Source organism: Solanum stenotomum, chromosome 10 (assembly GCF_019186545.1).
Source record: "Solanum stenotomum isolate F172 chromosome 10, ASM1918654v1, whole genome shotgun sequence".
NCBI lineage: Eukaryota > Viridiplantae > Streptophyta > Magnoliopsida > Solanales > Solanaceae > Solanum > Solanum stenotomum.
This window is the reverse complement of record NC_064291.1, coordinates 55,665,279-55,689,860: the sequence shown is the minus strand read 5'-3', so window position 1 is coordinate 55,689,860 and position 24,582 is coordinate 55,665,279. Positions and strand designations below refer to the sequence as shown.

The window sequence follows — 24,582 nt, the reverse complement described above, 5'->3', positions numbered from 1 at the left end:
TCTTAAGATGATACTCAATTTTAGACCAAATTAGTTTGTTTAAATTAGTGAGAGAACTATGAAATTCACTAGGAAGTCAAAATATGATAAAGTAAACACACAAAAAGAACGATAATTCAATATATAGTATAAAATAATAACAATTCAGTATAATTATTTATGTGAAGTCTAAAGAGAATAACGAAAATTGAATATATAATAATATATAAAAATAATAAATTCAGTATAATTGTATATGTGGAGTCTGAAGAGGATCCAGTGTTAATGAAAGAAAAAAGTCTTAGAAGGTATCTTTCAACATTTTCCTATAATGGAGACTATTAATTGAAGGAACTTCCAACAAATAGCCATTAGAGACATATTATAAGTGCATGTGATTCTTAGTTAATGGTGTATACCTTTTTTTTAGTTATTAACTCTTTTTTTTCTTTGGCTATATTTGTATACTCTCCAACGACCTCTGTTGGCATTTATTGTTATTTGCTTTTAAAGCTGTTTTTTTCATACACCATCTCCATTTATGATCCGATGGTATTTGATATTTATATTAGAATTTGATTAAATTTAGATTTGTAGAGAAAACAAAGATGATGACAACTCCATGATCATGACTCAAATATAAGAACTTCTGATTAAGGATGAACGAGTACTTATCATTATCATCATGGCAGATTTGTTGGATTAATTTCAATGCACGTAAACACATGGTACAATAACACATATCCAGAATAATTTCACAAGTGAACTCATGATCTTTCTACAAAATCAGGTATTTCGCTAATTATTGAGTGATAGTTTAAATAGAAAAATCACACTCCCAATAGTTTAAGTTGAAACTCAAAATATTGAGCGCGTTTAAATGCATTTTTGACCTTTTAACTCTTTTAGAATTGATATAATATTATTTGTTGGTATCCATTTTCTAAAATGACTTAAAGGTGCACTTAATTGAATTGTTGATCGAGTTATTATATGCACTCATATTCTAGAAATTCTATATCTGACTCTGCTTATCACTCAATCACGACCCTTAATTTTACATGTATCATGCATATCAATCATATATATATATATATATATAATACTGTGATATGTTTATACTGTATGTATTCTTGAGCTATTTTATTTTTCCCAACAAGAATCAGGCCCCTTCATTTATTATATCCTCTTCCTCTTAACTTCTATAAATCACTTTATTTCTTTTCTTCTCTGTCACTCACAACTCCTCTCTTTTCTCTCACTTCACATTTTTTTCCTTTTTAAAAAAATTATCATCTTTTTATTGATTTTGTTGAATCTCCAAGTGTTAACACAACCATTCTTGTAAGGTATGGAATTTTCTTGTTATATGCTATTTTTTTTTTAGTGACATTTAGTTTTAAAATGTTCTTGAAATTAAATCAACTCAAAAGTAAAACCAAACTTTGTTTTGTCCAAAAAACAACATAAACATTGGTGGTGTGTTTGGTATGATTTTTAGATTTTTCATGTTTGGTTGGTCCAAATAATTTGGGAAAGTACGTTTCTTAATAATGGATGTTTTTTTTTTCTGATAGAAGTAAGGAAAATAAGTTTTATATATAAGTGACATACGAAGTTCATTGTCTTAATTCCCCAACCCCGAACCTCTACTTCCTTACCCCATTCCATCCCATAGTAATTTGTTAGATTAAATATAAATACTGTTGAGATAATATTTATTTACTTACTTACATTATTGTCTAAGATCATTTGCGAAAAGTGGTCTTTTTTGAGGCTACTAATTAAATTATGTCTTTGTTAGTTTAGCGGGCTAAATTTATTTGAAAAAAAACTACTTTTATTGGCGAAATTCAAACTATAAAAATTAAAAAAAATCCATTTTTTTCACAAAATTTGTACTTAAAGCTAATGTTTTTTGTTCTTTTTTATTTTTTTAGTTAATTTATTTATTTATTTATTGTGTAGGGTAAAATGGATTTATCAACGGGTATGATGATTGTAGCAATTGTAGCGGCCTATTTACTTTGGTTCAAGTCCATCACAAAATCCATGAAAGGGCCCAAAGGCCCAAAAATTTGGCCCATAGTTGGAAGTTTACCCGGCCTGCTTGAAAATGGTAACCGGATGCATGAATGGATCGCCGAAAATCTTCGGGTTTGCACCGGTACATACCAAACTTGCATATGTGCAATTCCCTTTTTAGCCCGGAAGCAAGGTCTTGTGACGGTCACGTGCGATCCAAAAAATTTAGAACATATTTTGAAGGTTAGATTTGACAATTACCCCAAGGGTCCTACTTGGCAAGCTGTGTTTCATGATTTGTTAGGTGAGGGTATCTTTAATTCAGATGGTGACACGTGGTTATTCCAGCGCAAGACTGCTGCGCTGGAATTCACCACGCGGACCTTGAGGCAGGCTATGGGTCGGTGGGTGAACCGAGCTATTAAGAATCGGTTTTGCCCGATTCTTGAAATGGCTCAGGTTCAGGGCAAGCCGATTGAACTTCAGGATCTTCTCCTGAGGCTTACTTTTGATAATATTTGTGGTTTGACTTTTGGTAAAGATCCAGAGACGCTCTCTCCAGGGTTACCTGAAAATATTTTTGCCACGTCATTTGATCGAGCCACCGAAGCCACGTTGCATCGGTTTATTATACCTGAGTTCATTTGGAAGTTGAAGAAAATGCTTGGACTTGGAGTGGAGGTGAGCTTGAGCCGTAGCTTGAAACAATTGGATAATTACATGACCGATATCATCAATACACGTAAGCTTGAGCTAATGAATCATCAAAACGGCGGGCCCCAACACGACGACTTGCTTTCGAGGTTCATGAAGAAAAAAGAATCATACTCCGACAAATTCCTCCAACACGTGGCACTTAATTTCATCCTAGCTGGACGTGACACATCATCTGTCGCGTTGAGCTGGTTTTTTTGGCTTGTCAGCTTGAACCCGAGAGTGGAGGAGAAAATACTCATCGAGCTTTGCACAGTCTTAGTGGAGACACGTGGCAACGACACGTCAAAGTGGTTGGAAGAGCCCCTAGTGTTTGAAGAAGTTGACCAATTGGCATACCTCAAGGCAACATTATCTGAGACCCTAAGACTTTACCCATCGGTGCCAGAGGACTCAAAACATGTCATTTCTGATGACTATTTACCTGATGGCACATTCGTGCCATCAGGTTCAAATATCACATATTCCATATACTCAACCGGTCGAATGAAATTCATTTGGGGTGAAGATTGTTTGGAATTCAAGCCAGAACGTTGGATGTCAAAAGACGGTAACAAGTACCAAGTTCAAGATGCATTCAGATTTGTGGCGTTCAATGCTGGACCAAGAATTTGTCTAGGCAAAGACTTGGCATATTTGCAAATGAAATCAATAGCAGCAGCAGTGTTGCTCCGCCACCGCCTCGCGGTGGCACCGGGCCACAAGGTGGAGCAAAAAATGTCATTGACATTGTTCATGAAATATGGTCTAGTTATGAATGTTACCCCTAGAGACTTGACTCCAATTTTGGCCAAAATTGAGAAATTTTGCAAAATTGACCACTCTTGTGGTGGAGAGCATATAATCAATAATGGTATTCATCAACCAGGAGTCATTGCAGTAAATGGAATTGCAGCTTGAAGATTTATGAATCTTGCAAGTGAAAATCATATGGTAAAAAATAATTATATATAGTAGAAGGTTATTTTCATAACTACTTGATCATATGAAATGTGGCTATAAGACAAATAATGTCTATCAGGCTTTTATTTAAACAGTAGACCTGATATATAACTTTTTTCCAAAATTGGATGTTACATCTTTAACCTTTTTTTGTTTCCCTTTATCACTCTTTCATTTTCCTATGTCAATACATTATTATATATAGATATTGTACTTCAATTTTGTGAAATAAAATATAGTACTTGTGATTTTATGATTCTGTACAATGATATATTAATAATGTGGAAAAAACATTCCCTATCCACTTTTTGATCTTGTCTTTATAATATAGTCACTTATGGAGTTTTAAATTTCATCAATGAAAATTTAAAAGTGGCTATTTGTGAATCTTACCCATAGTAGTACATTATGGGGGCTAGTAAAAGATTTGCAACATAATGTCTTGTAGTACAAATTGAAGTGTATGGTCATAGTTTGATCTATAGGTAACATATTTGAATCGTAGAATTTGATACTTCCGTCAAAATATGCTGCTTATATTATACCTCTTGGGATGCAGCCTTTCACTGAACTCCATGATAATGCTACTTGAACTCAGTAATGCATCTTTTGATATTCCCCTATGGATACACTTCTTTAATAATTAGCTAGTATATACCATCTTGATATAACTATTCGAAAAAGTTTAAAGAAAGAGTTTAGTATAATAGAGAATATTTTTGCCAATATAGATAATTGTTTTAGTGAATCAATAATTTACCACTAAGAAAAACATTTTGTGGATCAAGTTCGTAGTTGAAATCTTTCTTTTTTACTAGTAAGGGCGGAAGAATTGATACAATAGGTGGTACCCTATGGAAACTTAGAAATCGATTGCGTCAACGCTTTCTCAATTGAGCTCGTCGCACCCGTTTTAATTATTTAGGAGGAATACACCTTTTATGTGGTTTGTGAGCTATTGTACCATAGTGAATTTATCAAGTGTACACCCAAAAAAATAGCGACTGCAAATTTTCTCAGAATTTAATTTGGAAAATAAAAACTCTATTTTTTTTAATTGTTGTAGATTTTAATTAAAATAATCCATTTATTTCATAATAATTCATGTCCACATGAGGGCATGATATACCCTACATTTCTTTAGTAAATGTAGCTTTCATGTTCACAACAACATTTACGGTTTTAAATGCAACAATATAGATTAGACTTTCTCACTATTTTTTTTTTTCGACAACCATCTAAAGTTCTAACTAAAAAAATGAAATACTAGTAAGAATTCATCTTATTTGTAGGTAAAGAAACTTAGAACTATCAATAAACATGACATATATTTTGAGATAGAAAAAATAATACAAATTGTGACAATGATAGACGATAAAAGTAGTTTTAACTTTACGAGGATCAAAAGTAAATCTTTTTGATTACGTAAATCATACATACAACTTACGTAATCACTTACTATATAAATTTTATATATTTCGATCATATTGATAAATAAGTTTGATAGTATATATTTGGTAAGTTTTTTAATTATTTTCTTAATAAGAAAAGTCAAAAAGACATTTTAGAATGGAAAAAAAAAGGTCAACACAGTTGACTTCAAAATTCTGACATCAAGGGTATATATGTCATTTACTACTCAACACGTATAGCCTTTTTCTCTCCATGCACACTCTCTTCTTCTCTCACTTCAATCTTTTCATTTTCTCCGGCAACCGGCGCCACCGCAAGGTCCATATTTATTCGGGTCGGGTCGGCCGGTATGATAGTCGAGGTACTTTCTTCCTGACCCGTAAATTACTGGAGCTTTGACATTTTGCAAAAGTCAACTTAGATTCTGTGTTTTTCTCTGTAACGTACTGATTATAGTGATTTATGTGCATAATTCTGTTTTTGTTTGGAGTTAGGGGATGTTTAAGGTTTCATTTAAGCTTTAATTTAGTATTTCTGGATGAAGAACAGATTTTGATTGTTTTCCCCTGTTTGAATTTGGGAAAATTTTGAAGTTTAAGATTTTAGGGTTTTGATTTATTGCGTAATTTAGCTCAGGTTTTAGTTTACTTCACCGTAACGTACTTATTAAAGTGATTTACATCACATAATTGTGTTTTTTAATTTGATATTAGTGGGTATTTATGGTTTCATTTTTGAGCTTTTTTTAAAAAATAAATTGTTTATGGATCAACAATGGATTTTTGAGCTTTGCAAGTATTAAACTTTAGGGGTTTGACATATTCCATTGTTAATGTACCAATTACAGTGATGTATTCAAATGATTTGAGTTTTATTAGCAAGGAGTGGATGTTGAAGGTTTCATTTCAGCTGTTTTATTTTATTATTTATTGATCAAGAACTGATTTTGATTGCTTCCACTGGTGAAATTCAGGCAAGTTTGGTTTTTACAGGTCTTAAAAGTTAGGGCTGACTCTTTTGTTTCCTATTTCGGTGTGGTGTGCTGCTCGAGCACTTTCCTGCTAATCTGTCAAGTAAATTAGCGTTTCTACTGTTGGTAAGTCAGCCCAGTTTTAGGTATAAGTTGCAGGTATTGTAGTTTATTTGCAGGTAGTTGGTGGTTAAGGTTTTAGTTGAGTTGATCCTTTCTTGTTACGTGATCAGAGTTGAACTTTGTTGCTTCCACAGGTAGAACTCAGGAAAATTATGATCTGTAAAATTTGGGAAATTATGTTTTTTGGTAGTCTAATAGTTTCAGCTTCGGGTTTGTCAAAAGAAAGAAAAGAATTCAGTTTCTGCGGAATATTGATTAAAAAAAAGTTACTGTATAATTTAGAGAAGTCTATTGCTGTAATTGTGTGCCTAATGGTGTGTACATATGCGCACACACACACACACAAACATGTATATTGAGTTGTTCATTGTGCTTGTGAAACCTCTTCTGCATAACTGCTTCAGTTAGCACATTCAAGCATATCCACTAGGAACTGTAACGAAATATATTCAGATTATCTATTATGAGCACTAGGAGCATCATAATTCCTTTCCTTTTTCTCTAAGTAAATTTGTTAGTACAAAAATCTGATATATGTAATACTTGTTTCTATGAGCAGCCCATACACTCTAGGTAACGAAGAGATTGCCTACTGATTTCATTCTCGGGAAGCTTAAGAGAATGCATCTGCTATCTGAGTTGTCTGGTGTGATGGTAATTTCCTTTGATCTGCTGCGCCACAAGGAGTCAAGACTGACTTTTAAGCCTTTGTAAGATGATTCTTCTTCTAGAATTATACTTTTAAAATTATGGATTATGATTATTGTAGGAGCTATAAGTTGAGTCTTCTGTTCTAATCTTCCAAAGAGCTAACTAAAATTTCATAGGTTTCTAGTTTTCTTAGACCTTTTCCCTTGCGAGAGATGGATCACCAGTTTCTGTTGTCCCCCTCTCTTTTTTGAATTTACTAGAACTGAAAAATTGGATGAAACTGTTGTGCTGAAATTATTAGGTTGCTGATTATTTATTTGATAATTATTAATATGCGGAATACTTTTTGTGGTTTTCTACCTGTTCATGCTTGCAAAGACATTAGTAGCTGAAGGGTGCTGTTGGTTAGTCCATAATCTCCTGCAGATGGCCGTAGAGATAATCTGTGTCGTTTGAACTGTCTAAATTGTAGAAGTTTTGATCTCTAAAAATTTTGTATACTACTTGTATACGGGTGTGTTTTTTCCCTTCATGAATACAGTTCATTACTTTATCAAAAATCTCTAAAGTTATTTAATGGTTGTAGGTGCATGCAGTGGTTAGAAATGATCCTTGATGCTCTTTGACGGGCTGAACTAGCCAGTGTGAGCAAGTACTTCTATGAGAAAAATGAGCATCCAAAGGGATTCCTCACAGAGTTTAACAATTTAGCTGGCTGTATCCAGCTAAAAGTTTGGTACATGAAACAGCTGACTGTTTTTGCTCACGCTAATTTTATATAGCAATGCATTCATGGTGGGGGAAGTCTTCATCTAAGGATGTTAGGAGGAAATCCACTAAGGAGAGTTTCATTGACATAATAAATCGGAAACTGAAGATTTTCACCACGGAAAAATCAAGTGGTAAATCTGGATCATCTCAAAGACAACGTAAAGATACAAATTCAGTGAAGGGTTCTCAAACAAGGGTTTCAAGGTCACCATCACCATCTACGCCAGATTCACGCAGTCAAGTCTTTGCTGATAGGACTTCTTCTGAACCACTTCCCCTTCCTGAGGGTCACTCTTCTAATGTACATCTTGTCGACTCTGATAACAGTGCATCCATAATATTAGTGACCGGTGACGTCTCCGAGTCATCATTGACTTTGCCTCTTCCCATGCCCAGGCATCTTCCTCATGGACCAGCTGCTGCAGGCGTTGACAGGGACTTACCAACTGCTTCTGTTTCGTGTGACAGCTCCAGTGACAGTGATGATCTTACTGACTCACGGCTTCTAAGTCCCCAAACATCTGATTATGAAAATGGGAGCAGAACTGCCTTGAATAGTCCTTCCAGGTAAGCACAAACTGTAACAATTGCTGTTCCATCTCCAATTTGATATACAGCTGTGGTTAAAAGTATCTCTTTTGAGCATTTCTAACAAATAAATTCACTTTCTGCAGTTTGAAGCAGAAGGTTCAATCCCCTATTGCATCCAATGCAAGTTCAGGAGAGATGCTGAAGTCAGCTACTCTTTTGTCAAACAATCAGGCAATCTCTACATCTCCTAGACAGAGGCTTTTAAGCTCTCATGTACCAGGCTTACAGATTCCTCATCATGGTGCTTCCTACAGTGCTCCTGACAGCTCAATGTCAAGTCCTTCAAGAAGTCCCATAAGGGTATTTGGGCATGAAACGGTCATGAACTCTGGTTTCTGGCTAGGGAAGCCACATGGAGAGATAACCTTCTTAGGATCAGGGCACTGCTCTAGTCCAGGTTCTGGCCAAAATTCTGGGCACAATTCAATTGGAGGTGATATGTCAGCCCAGCCCTTTTGGCCACACAGTAGGTGTAGTCCTGAGTGTTCACCTGTACCTAGCCCTAGAATGACTAGTCCTGGTCCTGGCTCTAGAATACATAGTGGTGCTGTAACTCCCTTGCATCCTCGAGCTGGAGGAACGTTGACTGAGTCTTCCACAGCTTCACTTGATAATGGAAAACAACAAAGTCATCGTCTGCCTCTTCCTCCCATATCAATCCCTCATTCTTCTGTTTTTTCTTTGTCATGTTCAATGGCTCCTGCTATTCCACGAAGTCCTGGTAGAACAGGTAATCCTCCAAGCCCTGGGCCACGTTGGAAGAAAGGACGTCTGATTGGTAGAGGCACATTTGGACATGTGTACCTTGGTTTTAACAGGTCAGTAGCTGGTACAGTGATCAATACTTTTCCATTGTTTCTTGTAATGTTTGCCTTCAATGGGGTTTAATATTTATATTGTGTTTTTTCTTTAGATTTATGCGCATGCTTTAGTTTAGATTACTTGAATGAAGATTTTCTGGAGGTACAAGAGATGTTTTGGATAGGCTTATAGCTTTTTGCTTATTTTTATCTTTTTGGCTTAAAAGTGCTTTTTTTTTGCTTTACCCAAACACTATAAAAGTGCTTAAAAAGCTATTTTAGCTTAAAAACACTTAAAATAAGTCAATCCAAACAGACTCCAAGTACCAAAGTGATGGAATTCTTCTTGTAAATTTTTTCTCTTTTTTTCAAAAACAGACACTTATTTTAATTCAAATATGATAACTATCTGCAGTGAAAGTGGTGAAATGTGTGCAATGAAGGAAGTAACACTTTTTTCAGACGACCCAAAGTCAAGAGAAAGTGCACAGCAGCTTGGACAAGTGAGTTACTATAAAGAAATATCTAATTTGCTTCTCAAATGACGCAAAAGAGAAAAGAAAAATGATTACTTATGCTGATATTGCTTTTACTAATATTTCAATAATTATCATTTTGTTTCTCTTGTTGGCTTCTTTAACTTCACGAAACCGTAACTGGAGCAACATTTGTCAGGAAATATCTCTGCTAAGTCGGTTGCGCCATCCAAATATTGTGCAATATTATGGCTCTGAGACGGTAAGTTTCTTAAAGTTGTTACTGCTGATATCATCTTGTGATAATTAATCATAAAACGTTCTCATTAAATTCCAAGTTGACTAAGTCTACTGATATGCCCAAAAAATTGTTTGATGAGCACTAAAGTATTCTCAGGATATCAAATCATGACTTTATTTTTTAATATGTTACAGTTTGCTTCCATGTAAAAAAGATTTATGTTACATGTTTCCCTTAATCTCCTTGTCCCTTTAAATAATGATATAGATTGGCTTTAATGCTTGTTCGGTTCCATCTACAGGTAGATGACAAACTATACATATACCTTGAGTATGTTTCAGGTGGTTCGATCTATAAAATTCTTCAAGAATATGGTCAGTTGGGTGAGCTAGCAATTCAAAGTTATACTCAACAAATTCTGTCTGGACTTGCATATTTGCATGCAAAAAACACAGTGCACAGGTAGGTGTATTGTTGAAAAAGTACTTGTGTGCAATATACATGATGTTCCTTTTCAGCATTGATTTTCTTAGAACCTCTATGTAAATATGTCTTATGACTGACATCTAAATTCAAATTTTGTTCAGAGATATTAAAGGAGCAAACATACTGGTTGACCCAAATGGCCGCGTTAAATTGGCAGACTTTGGGATGGCAAAACATGTATGAACTCTTTGTGCAGCAGGCTCTTGACTGTACTTTCTGCATCTGTGGTTTCTTTTTATTGATATTGATGTCTGGCAAAAAAATGCCTGTATACGAGAAGTGTACCAAAAAATAGAAAACCTAAGAAAAAATATGGTTTTCTATAAACAACACACGTTCATCTATGCCTACAGGGATCTCATGGGTGCACCAGAAGGCAATAAGGGATAAGAGGTTACGTCTCAGCTGTACAAAATTCATCTCTACCCCTTTAAAAGCTCTCCTATTTCTTGCTCTCCACACAACCCATATGTGATTTCTTGAGAACCCCTTTTTCAGCTATAAAGTTATTGTTGCATAGTAAACTCTTCTATGAAAGTATGGGGCAAACCTAAAATAAGGCAGTTCTGATGCCTCTATTTTTCTAATATGAGGACCTAGGACTAAAATCTTCCAGCAAGTCTGAGCTTATAGAGTATCAACTGTGGTGTGTGGGAGAAAATGTTTGTTTTTTCATAATTCAGTGCCGGTCTTATTTAGCTTACGCAGTTACAATTTGCAGATAACTGGTCAATACTGTCCTTTGTCGTTCAAGGGAAGTCCTTACTGGATGGCACCTGAGGTTTGAATTACTATAAATCAAGTTCTTATCCTATCGATGTTGGCTCTGTGTTTCATCTAATTCATTGTATATGTTTATTTATCAGGTTATTAAAAATTCAAATGGTTGCAATCTTGCGGTAGATATATGGAGCCTTGGATGCACGGTTTTGGAGATGGCAACGACAAAACCACCTTGGAGTCAGTATGAGGGGGTTAGTTAATATGTTTATGATGGTCCAAAAGTGTATGCAGTTTCTATATTTTCTTCGTGCTTCTAATTCCTGTTGGTTTTTTCGTAGGTCGCTGCAATTTTTAAGATTGGAAACAGCAAGGAAGTTCCAGCAATTCCCTATCACCTGTCAGATGAGGGCAAGGATTTTGTGCGGCAATGTCTACAACGCAATCCACTCCACCGTCCAACAGCTTCTCAGCTCTTGAAACATCCCTTTGTCAAAAGTACTGCTCCAATGGAAAGATTCATTGTAAGTCCTGAACTTGTAGAAACAATACCTCCATTAATGCTTGCTGTGATATCAGTGGTATCTTTTCTTAGTTTGCTCATCTGGCAATGTTGCCCATTTTAGGCAACTGAAAGTCTCATACCCAATGTAATTCCACAAGTGAGGTTTGGATTTAGGCAACTCAAAGTATCACATGCATTGCCTGATTCCAAGATCGTGGTTTGTTTGCATTGCTTACTTTTCCATTAGGGATTCTGACCTTATCATTTCTTCTTGAACGTTCCCAAGTTTGATATTTATTTTTTCTAGAGTTTCTGTGCAGCAGACAAACAAATTATAATACCTGTATTAGAAATTAATGAAGGTGTTACGATCAACTTTACTGTATTTGTATCCAAGAAAAAGTAGATAGCTTTTGCAATCAAGGACTTTACAGGAACAGCACATTCTGAAATGACATGGACAGTTCTCCATATCAGAATATTCTACTGAGTGAAGATAGTAAGCTATAAAAACAAACAAAAAATGTGCAAAATAAATTCAGAAGGATGGTCAACTTTTGAGGGTCCCATAGCAGTTAAGTGCTTGCAAATGAACATTTGTTGGTCACCTGGTGAGTTGGTTTGTTAAGACCTTGTCGGGGAATAGTAGATTTTTATCTCTCGTAAATGCAGTTATGTAAAACCTCTCTGGTACTCCCTCCTTTTGCATAACACATCTTTTTCCTCAAACTATTTGCCTTTTCCACTTCTGATAGGTACCTTAGTAACACTTGTTACTCTGTCTGGAGAACTCTTCATAATATTGATGGACCAGTGACATTATCTGCCATCTTTAGGACTCGTGAATGTTCTGCTAACTGGATGCCATGATTTAAATTTAGCATATGTTCTCTGCTGATCATTGTTTGAGTTTTTCACAGTTGACTTCATGTTTTGATATTTCAGGGCATTGGACATTTAAAAGATCCACCATGTGTGGGCTCAGAAGAAGTTGCAGTTCATCATCAGCCTAGAGATTCAAATTTTTTCCCTGGATTTAGGTTAGTTCCCTTCTCTCTCACGCACAATAGTTACCTGTAATCTGATATTTTGCCATAATTATCAGTACAAAATATCTGAGTACTAAAATATGTTTCCACCTTAGTTCTAGAAACTGTATCAATGACAATTCCTATTGCCAATAAAAGGAAAAGGCTCCAGTGTTCCTTATATGCTGATATGCAATTACTTGTACAACTGGTACAAATTAGTGTACTTTTTATTCCCTCTTTCCAGAAGGAAATATCATATGGTATATTTTGTTTTAAATCTTAATGTCAAACTCTACACGGATGACTTATTCTACTCACTAGGACAAAGACATGGTCATAAGTCGGTCGGTTTTGAGAACTGAAACTTAAACAATCTTCTGCAGTATATCCATCTTAAACATTCTAGACACCAAGAAAATAGTAATTCAGATTACTTTATCACAAGAACAAAAATGGTGAAACTTGTCAATTCTAATTTGACACCATAGATCTGTACAAGAATTAAATTAATTGGTGAAAGTCCTCCAGCCTATGAATGTGCTTTGTGCCTAAAAATATACACTTCCCACTGTAATTTCCATGCATTTGACTTTTTAAAGCTGCAGTTAATCAAATGCTGTATAACAAAAAAGATTCACAAGGTAGTCAAATAGTGTAATTTATGGTAATGTTGTTCAGCTCTGCGCATAAGCACTTATTCCTTATCAAGAAAAAAGAAGTACTATGTTCTTATTCAATTTGTTTTTGCAGCGATATACCTGTTCCAAGATCTTGCCCAGTTTCTCCAGTTGGGATAGAGAGCCCTATTTACCATTCACAATCACCTAAACATATGAGTGGAAGATTGTCCCCCTCTACCATATCAAGCCCCCGTGCTGTATCTGGTTCATCAACACCTCTTAGTGGTGGTGGTGGTGCTGTTCCACTATCTAACCCAATGATGTCAACAACTTCTTCATCAGAAGACGTGGGAACATCACCAAAGGCCCAAAGTTGTTTTTACCCTGATAATTACACTAGTCACGGTCTGAAGTCTGACATGTTTCGAGAAACACTTCCATATGGCAATGGTTTTTTTGGAGAAAATTTTGGGGGCCATGCTCAAAGTGGTGTTAATGGACAACCATATCAGGGACAGTCAGTATTAGCTAATAGGGTTGCTCAGCAGCTTTTAAGGGACCAAGTAAAATTGAGCCCATCGTTTGACCTGAACCCAGGCTCTTCAGTTTTTAGTTGGGATAATGGGGTCTAACTTTGTAAAAGCCACCTGAAAAGGAATGATATCTCATGGAACAATTGTACAGTAACCATACCAAAATGACTGTAGTGTACTGAATAAAAGTGTTGAAGCTGATGAAAGGAGAAGACTCTCTCAGTATCCCAATCTATTCGTTCCCAGTTGCTATCGTAAGTTACTTCTACCTGTAACAGTTTTTGCATATGGTTTCCACATCACTCCCGATATTTTTGACTATTAGCTTATTTTGGTTCTCCAGCAATCACCATGCTAGGAGCCTCATGCAGCTGTGCTAGGAATTCTCTTTCTTTTGGGATCCTCGTTGCATATAAGATCTTTTCTTCTTCGGGTTGAAATACTAGGGGAGACGATAAAATGGTCATACAGCTGTACAAGGCTGGAGTTCATAGGACTGACAGATTCAAAGATTAGACGGGGAATCTCAGGCTTGGTTGAGATATTTGTTTTGGTAAATTGCTCATTGTAAAGCTCTCTCATATACTCTTTTGAGCTTGTTGTATCTATCTTGTATTATGGATCCTTGAAAACCAGCTTTAATCCAAAATTTTCAACCATGTTGCAAACTTTGAAGTTGAATGTGAGTTCAACTTTCATTCTATGTAAGTTGGAGAAGCATGTATGACTAATGCTGGCTATTTACATGCCTTTCGTTTTATGAAGTTGCGTAAATAGTTTGTTAGAACTCAGCCATACCAGGTGTTTAAACAAGGGGATGGATCATTTGATCAATCAAAAATGAAATTGAGCATGTTTTCCATCCCTTCTGGGTTTTAAGCAAGGTACAAAATGTATCGTCAATTATCCAATATATAATCCACAAGATCTTGATGGAATTAAATTTGAAGCTACAATAGTTGCAGACATATACAAGTATACTGCTGAGGCTATTACCAACAATACATGTCACAATTATCATGAAATTCAAGTTTTCAAGCAGCAAGATTTAAACTCTACCCCAGCCAAAAACCAGTCGAGATGTGCATTACAAGGAAAGTATTTGAAAAGAAAAAGGAAAAAAAAAGAGTTTACACGATGATCACATACTGAAATAAAGCAACATTGACATTGTTTTTACTGAGGTTTTGTCAAATTCAAGCTGAAATCCCAGAGTTTCTTTGCCAATTCTGCATCTGTACCCTGAGAAGTTGATGCAGAAATATTGCTGTCTGAAAAATATTCACCGGTTATTCCCTTCACCTGAGGATGCAAAGCTACATAGCATGTAGTTGCTGCTCCCTAGAATCAACACAGAAGCATATATAAGGAAACAAACACTAAATCTTGTGACTAACAGTTATCAATCATATATTTGTCCCAAAACTACTCACCTGTGGAATGTTTTTAATAAAGTATTTTCCAATCCAGTTAACTAAACCTGCAAGAGGTCCAAAATAAAAAATTAACTAACATGAAATTTGCCAAGATTATAGGACTTCAAAACACTACATTTATATCATGTTGAGGTTCTAAACTTTGTATATGCCCTGCATGGTGTAACTTCACGCGGTTATAGTGTATGGCACCCTAGAAGGATTTTAATATCGAAAACATAGTTTTTATCGTACTAAATCCTTCATCAATTAATACAGTGAACGCTCATGAAAGAACGTTCATTTCTTGTTCCATTTCATATACCTATAAAGGGTAGTTTCAGGAAATCTAATCTCGGGATAAAATTTTTTAAAGCCCATTGAAGGATACAAATTTCATGAGATGTCACTAAAACTATAAGAACCACTCTGGTGGAAGATTTTAAAATTTTACCTTCAACCAAACTCTGGTGACGGAGAAGATTGGTAGTAATTGATCCCGGGTGAAGTGAATTAGCAGTTATCTCCGCTCCTTCTTCCTGTGAAAGGTAAGACTAGTATTGTTAGATCTTATGCTTAGGTAGTCTTCAAAGATGCATTGCTTCTTTGAAGAGAATTCCTTTAGTTCCTACACTTCATTACCGAGATGATGATCTGAAAAGAAAAAACTTGCATATAATGGTGGAAAGTAAACTGTAGAGACGTACATTCCTCGTAAATTAAACAGTAATTCAACTTCGAAATTGTCACTAGATGAGAATCTAAATTGTTGCAACAAAAATGTTTCCTCTGGATATTAAAATGTTCAACAAGTTACCAGTGGCAGAAATTAAGAGAAGTTTCAATACTCAGAAGACAATAGTGTACCTTGAAATGCCTTGCAAGTTCGTTAGCGTGTAAGATATTAGCAAGCTTTGACTGTCCATAAGCAAGTATTGCCGTATAACTGGAAATACACAAATAAACATTCTTGTCAAACCTCTTATGCAAAGAAAGCATCTACTGCCAGATCCTGAATATAATGTGTAAATATAACAACTGAGATATAAATTGAAGAAGAGTAAGCATATGAAGATGGCAACCATGAAATACCTATCTTTGTCATTGATTTTATCGAAACGGATCCCTTCACGGTATGTAAATCGATGTCCCAATGATGAAATGTTTACAATCCTTCCTTCTTTATTGCTCGCTTGAGCTGTATTTTTCAGGTTTTGTAGCAAAAGATTTGTCAAAAGAAAATGACCTGCAAAAACATTACTATTCTTCTTATATTGGTGAAAGCAAGTGATACTTCAATCTGAAACCGTCCTATTAGAGCAGAACAATCCCAATAGAAGAAAACACACAACTGTCGAGATCAGACTAGCTGACTTGGTACTTGTAGTTGCACTTCAGTTTTGACATCGGATGAAAAACACAATGGGATTTAAGATACAACCATCTATTTCAACCTATCTTGCTCGGAATCTTCATAAATCCTGCCTGCTACGAGTCTGATCTTCCAAAAGTTGTATATTTTTGGAGGATACGACACAAGTGCAGCAAAAAATTTTGAGACTCCGAGCAACATAGATTACAACATAACATCTAGATCACACAGTTTGCAAGTCCAACTTTTGGCTTCTTAAAAACCAATTGGCAAGTTACAGCGGATAAAAGGAAAACCATATTTTTTAAGAAAAAAGGAAAGAAAACAAGTGGACTCTAATACAGAAACAAGTAAAGATTGATGTAAAGATCTTCTACAAGCAAATATACCTCTGACCATTATACCGTTTTCATAGAATGATAGCAAAACAAAGTGATAAAATGCCAAATCCCGAGAAAGGGGAGTACTTGTATTGTACAATGTCAATGAATGGCCAAGTGTGGTGAAAATTCTTGATGAAGGATGTGAACACTCTCCCCATAACTACGATATCTTAAACAAACACAAAAAATTAAACTCATTTACCTAAATGATTAGTTGCAAACTGTAATTCAATGTTGTCTTGAGAAAGCATGAACGGTGGTGCCATAACCCCTGCATTGTTGCTTCAAAAATAAGAAAGTCATTTAGTAGCTTAATATTCACGCATTGAGGCCGAGGGAAGAGTGAACATGACATTCGTTCCGAGCAATACCAATGAACCAAAATGAATGCAAAATCTAATCATGACTCTGTATTGAACCCGTGAAACAGTTAAAAGGAATGTTTTCTTACATTAGGATGTTCAGAGGATAACCAGTAGAGTTATATTCTGATGCAAACTTCCTAACGGATTCCATGGAACCGAGATCCAGCTCCATTACATCAAGTTTGGCCCGGGGGATATCTTTAAGAATACTTTCTTTAACTTCTTCGCCACTTTTTACATTGCGAACTGCCATTACTACATGTGCGCCTCGCATTGCAAGGACACGCGTTGTTTCTGCACCAATACCACTAGACGCTCCTGGAAATTTAATCAACATGGAAATGAGAATTTCAAGTAAAAACACAATTGAAACTATCACTTTCTCACAAGTTTCACACTCCAACTCTTGGTTATTCACCATCCATGTATTAATTAAACACACTAAAAGGTGACTACGCCAAGTATCAATCGTTCCCTTTTCCTACCTGAACTATCGCCATCTATTCAACTAGGTATGTTTTAATACTTACGCTATGATATTTCAGCTAGAAAAAAGTACTAACTACTACTTTAAAGTAGGGAAAAAAGACAAATATACCTTAAACTATCATAAATGGTATGTAGATACCTCCGTCATACTTTTGGGACATTGATGCCCCGGCATCCAAAAACTAGAGTATATATACCCTTCACTCTAATGGAAGGCTAAATAGGGACACGTGGCATGACAGAGGGTACATACTATTTACGATAGTTCGAGGTATATTTGTCATTTTTCCCATTAAAGTATGAAACTTGCCAAAAACTGATACTTTTAGTGTGTTTTGGTCAAAAACATTTTGACCATAATCTCTAAAAATAATTATAAACAGGAGAAGATATAGTCAAGTGAATGACCCCCACCCCCAAAAAAATTACCAACAACTCAGTGAAAAAATTGGGAGAAAGGGTTACTAAACATAATTTTAAAAAATGAGTTACAAAAAGATAAGTTTGGACCTGTAACAATGGCAGTGAGTCCAGTAGCATCAATTCCTTGAGTAACTTCTTCAGCTGTAGATGAAGCAGAGAAACCAGATGCTCCTTTTAATCCAAATAACCACATAATTGATTTGTAGATCAAAACAACAGTGTAATATTTATATTTTCTGTAATGAAAAATGACTCAATTTGAGGAGTATATATTAGGTTTTATGTTTCTAAAGAGTAGAGACAATTTTATTTTCGTGGATTTGATAAAACCAATGAGTAATATTTTATACTTGAAACAAGAAAGGGAAAAAAGAGCCAACGCAATGATCCACTAAATTTTTATTTCTTTCTACAGTGGAATACACGTTAAAGAAACACTAACATTATTAACCCTATTGTTGTGTGATCGAATTGATTGAGCAGGTGAAGATTGGTACGATAGTAATTTTATTTTATTTTTAAAACTTTTGCTGATCTAGATTACTTGAAAAGTCTTTCTTTTTTCCTTTAACTCCTAAAAAAAATAAAATCAAAATGTGTCCCGTGTTTTAATACAAATTATTAATGCTATTTCTTTATTCTTAACTAAAAATTCAAAGTTCGTATAGACTTCAAATTAATTAAGAAATCAAATTCAAAAATACTTTGAATGGTAAAATCAAATAAAGAAAGATATATTATCATCATCTTTGAAATAATTACTAGCTAACTAGAAGACCATCTTTATTTTTCATATACTTAGACTACTATTTTATGTGTTCATGTTATCTTTTATTAATATAGATATGTTATGATTTCATATTCTTCTATTACCAAAACATTGAACAAGACTTTATATTTGCCTAGTTAGTGAAAAAATCAATAAGTAATAACCGCTTTGTAACTGTTATCTTTTTTAACACTTTCAATAACCATTTAATGAAACTCATAATTTTCAGCAGCTACACCTCACCCTAGAAGTGCAATTATATTAGCTATTTGATCATTGTCTACTTGGCTAGCTCTACCTATTACCTACCCCATCTAGGGGTGGGGTAGGGTGGGGATGAAAGAGTACTATCAAAACTTTCGTATCAATTTGTTTGTCTTGTATTTCTTTCTAGTCTGTATCTAAAGACACCGTCAAAACTCCGTACAAAGTCTAAACCAGACAAACAAATTGAGACAGAGGAGGTATAAAGATAAATATAAAGAACCTTCATTGATAAGGTACATTACATTATCATAACCTGATAATTTACACACATAATAGAACATCTTAACAGAAGGAATAGATCCACATTACAAATACAAAATGAAGAAAAGGGTACACTCTTGAGTCTTGAGAATCCATTGTTTAAACATAAGACTTGCGGAATGGCATAGCTCTGATAATTATCTGGTGATAAACAGCAGCAAGCATAGCTCCAATAATTGGTCCAACCCAAAAGATCCACTGTTCAAAAAAAAAAAACCTCTTGTTAAATTAAGCTCCTTTTTTTGGTTTAAGTAACCGTGGTGTTCGAGTTAGTTTGAAAGAATGAAAGAGATGTTTTTCTTACGTGGTCATTCCATGCGTGCTTGTCGTTGAAGATGATAGCAGCTCCTAGACTCCTGGCGGGGTTGATGCCAGTTCCGGTGATGGGGATGGTGGCCAAATGAACCAAGAACACCGCGAATCCAATGGGAAGTGGTGCCAAAATCTAAAATAAACATGCATATTTTCAGAATGATGTCTTCAAGAATTTAACTTATATATACTGACAGTTGTAGTGAGGCCAATAATTTTGTCAACATGTATAAAGTTGTGTATATACTACATATAATTTTGTCTAACCCTTTTTACCTCAAAAATCCATTTTGGTATAAAATGTAATGAATAGAAGTTGATTACCCTAAAATGGTGTTGACACTATCTTAGTGTATTCAATACACTACACTAACTTTTTATATTCTTCTCTCTTTTCAATATTAAATTATTATCTTTATTTCATATTTTTATTCTCATATGAAATTCGCAATGACGAATAATGTCCACACACTAAAATAGTGTGATATTTAGTGTTGGATTGGATTTGGTGTTTTACATCTCCACTCCATCACAGTATGTGAATAGTATCAAATCAAATTTCTCGATTAAATTATTTTTATTACCTAATTATTTTTCATTAAATATTATATCAAATAATCAGTGTAGCGCATTGGGCACACGATTTTAGTATAAAATTTGGTGTTATGGATCGGAGACGGACCACAACATTCTGACATGGTGAATCACTCCATTACAAAAAAAGGCCATAGTTACAGTAACTTATCACCTGAACATCACTATCTTTAGCCTAACTCAATTAGGTCCACAACATAGCCCTACACCAACTAAAAGGACTTGCTGACAAAACCAGACATGCCACATGCTAGCATGACCAATATTTTTGCCTAACTTACCAAAAAGTAAGACCACTTGTCTTACAAGAATTCAACTTTTAACATACATTAAACAGTATAATTAACTTTTTTACCCTACTAGGGTAATTTAACATGTTATACACTCCCCGTTCACTTTTACTTGTTACATTTCGCTTCTCGTCAATGTTCAAGTGTTGGAATATAGTCACCTATATCTATTGGTCATAGCAAGTTGGTTGTTTAATACCCCTCCATTCACTTTTACTTTATCACGTTTCACTTCTCGTCAAACTATGTAATGTAAAGTCTTGACAATTTTTCAAAAACTGCTTCCAAAATCTATGGACAGACGCTAGCTTAGAACTACCATGTTATCCATGATAAGCATTCTTGGTATCACAAAGAAGCAATGAAACTACAAGAGGAAACACTACTTACAGGAACATGTGAGTCTCTGGCATTTCTTTTGGCATCAGTGGCTGAGAAAACAGTGTAAACAAGGACAAAGGTGCCAATAATCTCAGCACCAAGGCCTGATCCTTTGGTGTATCCAGGGTTAACAACATTAGCACCACCACCAAGTCTTTGGTATGGTCCTACCATGAAGCCCTTCACAACACCAGCACCACAGATTGCACCAAGGCACTGCATCACTATGTAGAAAATAGACCTGGTCAAAGACAATTTCCTTGCCAAGAAAAGACCCAAGGTCACAGCTGGGTTGATGTGTCCTCCTGTTTGATATCAAAACACACAGAATTTAGCATTAGAGAAAAACAAGCAAACCCAAATTCAAAGAAGGAAAAGACTCATTTTTCAAAAAATTTAACATGCTTTGAACTTCAAAACAGGAAAAAACTAAACCTTTATGTGAAGTATACTCAAGATCCTGTTAAATTAGTTGAAAAAAGTATGGTGGTACAAAACAAGTAACTAAAAGCTCAAACATGGTGATCAAAAGCATGCAAAAAAAAAAAAAAGGAAATAAGCAACAAAGGGTATTAATACTTTCAGTATAAAAAAGGTATAGGAACAAGCTTCAGCAAAGAATGGAAGGGAAAACTCCCTTTTAGTGAAATTTAGACAGAAAAGTAAACCAGTAACATGTTTTGAACCTCTACAACAGGGAAGGTTAAGTATTCATAAAATTAGTTGATAAAAGTATTCAGATACAAAATAGGTACACAAAAGCTCAAGCATACAGAGCAAAAGAAAAAGAGAATCAACTCAAAAAAAAAGTCATATTTTTACAGTATAAAGGTAAAGGAACAAGCTTCACCAAACTCCATTTTTGTACCTCAGACACAGAAATCAAACCAGTAATATATTTTGGACCTCTAAAACTCAAGATCAAGAATCCATTAAAGTAGTTGACAAATATACACAATAAGTGAACACAAGCTCAAATATCATGATTCATGAGCAAGAGAAGGGAAAATAAAGGGAATCAACTAAAAACAATAAGACAGAAAATAAACCAGTTAACATGTTTCAAACCTCTAAACCAGTGAAAAAAATCAAATCTTTATCTTCTAAATACTCAACAATCCACAAAACCAGTTGACAAAAGCAATCAGTAGACAATAAATGAACACAAACTCAAAAGAAAGGTCATACTTTTAAGTAAAACAAGTAAAGATACAATCTTTAGCATCAAGAATGAAAAGGGGCAACAAAACCAACCTGAGATACCAGCAGTACAGTAGACCAAAGCAAAGATCATACCACCAAAAGCCCAAGCAACCCCTTGAATACCCACTGAAGAACATAAACTATCAGATCTCTTAAGACCCATAACAGTCAAGATTGTGATATACAAGAACAAGAAAGTTGCCATGAACTCTGCAATACCAGCCCTGTAAAAGGACCATGATGACAACTCCCCTGGTTCAAACAATGGAGCTGGTGGTGGCTCTTTGTAATCTTTGTCTGTTTGAGCTGATGTACCTAATGGTTGAGTTTCCCTAAACTTGTTAGCTCCAAGATTCACATCTTCTTCCTTGTTTTCTGCCATTTTCTCACAAAAGATTGAAGCTTTTTTTTTTTTTGCTTTCTTTGTGCTGAGTAATCAGTTCAAGAACCAAATTTGGTACTGAGAATAGATAGGGTTGTGGTTGTTTTATAGTGGAGAAATCATTTATAATACAAATAAATTAAACTAAAATGTGGGGATAAACCTATTAAATTGGTCTGATTAATTATTGGGTTGGTCTAATCTATTTTTTTCCTTCCTGTATTACCACAATAACATATTCAATGTATTTTTATAAATTAGAATTCATATTCGATGTAGGGTAGAGTATATGCAGTTTTCACTTCTGTTTCAAAGATAGGAGATTATATTTGATAATTCTCGATTTTTTAAAAAATAATCTTAAACTTGGGTCGATAGAGAATAAAAAACATGCAAATTTCACTTCTATCTCAGAGATAAAAAACTATTTTTGATAGGCACTCGACTTAAAAAGAACATTTTTTTATTTATTTATCAAGGATAAAGGAATGAAAAATAGGAAAGAAATTACAAGGTAGGAATCGAATCTTCGTTAATAAAGTGAAAGTTTAAGTAGTCAACTAAACTAGTAGGATTTTTGAAAATCACCGTCCAAAGCAATTTAGATAAGAAGTAAGATAACAAATAGTAAAACACAACAGATAAAAACTAAATTTTATTACCACAAAAATAATACTATAGAAACATAAATCGAAGAACGAGAAACTACTTGATTAGTATATTAGTTTTTAAAATATGATAAAGAGAAGAGTGTTCTGGAAAGGGCCAGAGGTGGAGAAGATGTTGACAGATTATTTGTATGGTTTATTTGTTATTCTTATCTTCTACAGAGTGTCAGTGTTAATTATTATTATTTGAAAACAATTTAAACTTTGATTAGCTGGTCCAGACCAACTTATATTCACCTAATCTCTGAAATAGTTGTAAGAATATGGGCAGCTAAGCAAAATTTAAAAATTGTTAGCCATAATGGAGTGAAAACCTCTTAATATTATGTATTTATTATTGCCACAAAACATGAAATAAATTAACGTACAAACCATTTCACATTCACATAATTTACTTTTCACAGCTTTAAACCTTATATTTTTACACGCCTTGAATTTTAGGACTTACGTCTTATGGAGTGGCGGAGTCAGAAATTTTATTAAAGGTGTCCGAGAATAATGGTGTCTGACTGTTAAAATAAAATAAATAAAATATTATATTGTGAGATTTGGAGTTCGAACCCGAAACTCTATCATTGAAATGGACACCAATTACCACGACGCCAAATGCATAAGTTTTGTTAAAGGTGTCTAACTTTAAATATATATATCCTTTAAATGTATAATTTGACATATATATACAACATAATTTTCCAACGAATGATGTCCAATTGGACACCCTGGGGTGGCTATAGCTATGCCACTGGCACTATGGATCTGCATTTTCCATTTGCGTTCAATGCATTTTTGGTGCGCTCTGCCCTGAAACTCGCCCAAAAAAACGTTTTTGAAAACACTGCTTCAAACCATTACTACATGGATTAAGCTACTATAGCATGAAAAGAAGGAGATTAGAACTAAACTGCTCTATTTAAAAGTATGATAAGAGACATACGTTATTGTATAAAATAAAATAAAAATTAGAAATACTATTATACAAAGTTTGAGAATCATGCTTGTGTATATTATGTTGTTCAAGTTTAAATTCACACATCACGTGTTGCGTCTTTTAATTTTTCCTTGGTGATATGAAAGCTAATCGAGTGGCTAAAAATATGTAGCCGTTTTATTCATAAAAAATTAATTTTTATGTGACCGTTGTGGAAAGTGACAGCACATTTGAATAAGCACATGGGCTAAGGCCCAACGGCTAAGATGGGCTGAGATTAATGGGCCATCATCAATCAATGTCATTCCTTGCTGTGACATCAAATTGGGGCCCATCTATTTGAAATTGTTGTCAATATGCTTTGCACATAAATAAATAAAAAAGAAAAAAAAAGATGAATATTATGGAAGTGCTTATCCAAATGACAAGACTAACTACCCATAAACTAATCACTCAATTTATTTCTATTAATGGTTTGTTTTCTTTCTT

At 34.6% G+C, this 24,582-nt stretch overlaps 4 protein-coding genes across 5 annotated transcripts; 2 read left to right on the top strand and 2 right to left on the bottom strand.

Moving 5' to 3' along the window:
* Positions 1–1,174: 1,174 nt before the first annotated feature.
* LOC125841229 (cytochrome P450 86A22) lies at positions 1,175–3,913 on the top strand. Its single transcript, XM_049520309.1, has 2 exons — positions 1,175–1,328; positions 1,948–3,913. Exon 2 carries the CDS (start codon positions 1,954–1,956, stop codon positions 3,616–3,618), a length of 1,665 nt encoding a protein of 554 aa, XP_049376266.1. The 5' UTR covers positions 1,175–1,328; positions 1,948–1,953; the 3' UTR covers positions 3,619–3,913.
* Positions 3,914–5,338: 1,425 nt separating this feature from the next.
* LOC125841279 (mitogen-activated protein kinase kinase kinase YODA) lies at positions 5,339–14,299 on the top strand. 2 transcript variants are annotated; one of them, XM_049520376.1, is made up of 15 exons: positions 5,368–5,434; positions 6,047–6,169; positions 6,726–6,876; positions 7,404–8,155; positions 8,263–8,997; positions 9,395–9,482; positions 9,655–9,717; positions 9,998–10,158; positions 10,284–10,359; positions 10,904–10,963; positions 11,049–11,156; positions 11,244–11,426; positions 12,353–12,447; positions 13,189–13,845; positions 13,935–14,299. In XM_049520376.1, exons 4-14 carry the CDS (start codon positions 7,602–7,604, stop codon positions 13,688–13,690), a joined length of 2,625 nt encoding a protein of 874 aa, XP_049376333.1. In that variant the 5' UTR covers positions 5,368–5,434; positions 6,047–6,169; positions 6,726–6,876; positions 7,404–7,601; the 3' UTR covers positions 13,691–13,845; positions 13,935–14,299. The 2 variants fall into 2 exon arrangements, with proteins under 2 accessions (XP_049376334.1, XP_049376333.1); XM_049520377.1 differs by lacking the exon at positions 6,047–6,169 and having other exon boundaries at positions 5,339–5,434.
* A 284-nt stretch (positions 14,300–14,583) lies between these two features.
* LOC125842492 (short-chain dehydrogenase TIC 32, chloroplastic-like) lies at positions 14,584–18,369 on the bottom strand. The gene is made up of 8 exons (XM_049521793.1): positions 18,126–18,369; positions 17,213–17,444; positions 16,964–17,043; positions 16,099–16,252; positions 15,874–15,952; positions 15,461–15,545; positions 15,025–15,071; positions 14,584–14,932 (listed from the first exon to the last, which is right to left on the bottom strand). Exons 1-8 carry the CDS (start codon positions 18,229–18,231, stop codon positions 14,768–14,770), a joined length of 948 nt encoding a protein of 315 aa, XP_049377750.1. The 5' UTR covers positions 18,232–18,369; the 3' UTR covers positions 14,584–14,767.
* A 906-nt stretch (positions 18,370–19,275) lies between these two features.
* LOC125878220 (probable aquaporin PIP-type pTOM75) lies at positions 19,276–22,681 on the bottom strand. The gene is made up of 4 exons (XM_049559418.1): positions 22,167–22,681; positions 20,922–21,217; positions 19,640–19,780; positions 19,276–19,533 (listed from the first exon to the last, which is right to left on the bottom strand). Exons 1-4 carry the CDS (start codon positions 22,495–22,497, stop codon positions 19,435–19,437), a joined length of 867 nt encoding a protein of 288 aa, XP_049415375.1. The 5' UTR covers positions 22,498–22,681; the 3' UTR covers positions 19,276–19,434.
* Between the last annotated feature and the right edge of the window lie 1,901 nt (positions 22,682–24,582).

Bases quoted from the DNA above. Each gene is read 5' to 3' on its own strand.
- LOC125841229 (XM_049520309.1), top strand. From the start codon at position 1,954: ATGGATTTATCAACGGGTATGATGATTGTAGCAATTGTAGCGGCCTAT.
- LOC125841279 (XM_049520377.1), top strand. From the start codon at position 7,602: ATGCATTCATGGTGGGGGAAGTCTTCATCTAAGGATGTTAGGAGGAAA. The intron at 8,156-8,262 runs GTAAGCACAAAC...CACTTTCTGCAG, and splicing joins GCCTTGAATAGTCCTTCCAG to TTTGAAGCAGAAGGTTCAAT. The intron at 10,964-11,048 runs GTTTGAATTACT...TTTATTTATCAG, and splicing joins CTTACTGGATGGCACCTGAG to GTTATTAAAAATTCAAATGG.
- LOC125842492 (XM_049521793.1), bottom strand. From the start codon at position 18,231: ATGTGGTTATTTGGATTAAAAGGAGCATCTGGTTTCTCTGCTTCATCT. The intron at 15,546-15,873 runs GTACACTATTGT...TACCTTTCACAG, and splicing joins AACTTGCAAGGCATTTCAAG to GAAGAAGGAGCGGAGATAAC. The intron at 14,933-15,024 runs GTGAGTAGTTTT...TGTTGATTCTAG, and splicing joins TTATTAAAAACATTCCACAG to GGAGCAGCAACTACATGCTA.
- LOC125878220 (XM_049559418.1), bottom strand. From the start codon at position 22,497: ATGGCAGAAAACAAGGAAGAAGATGTGAATCTTGGAGCTAACAAGTTT. The intron at 21,218-22,166 runs GTTGGTTTTGTT...GATATCAAACAG, and splicing joins CTGTACTGCTGGTATCTCAG to GAGGACACATCAACCCAGCT. The intron at 19,781-20,921 runs GTAAGTAGTGTT...TGTTTATTTTAG, and splicing joins CCAGAGACTCACATGTTCCT to ATTTTGGCACCACTTCCCAT.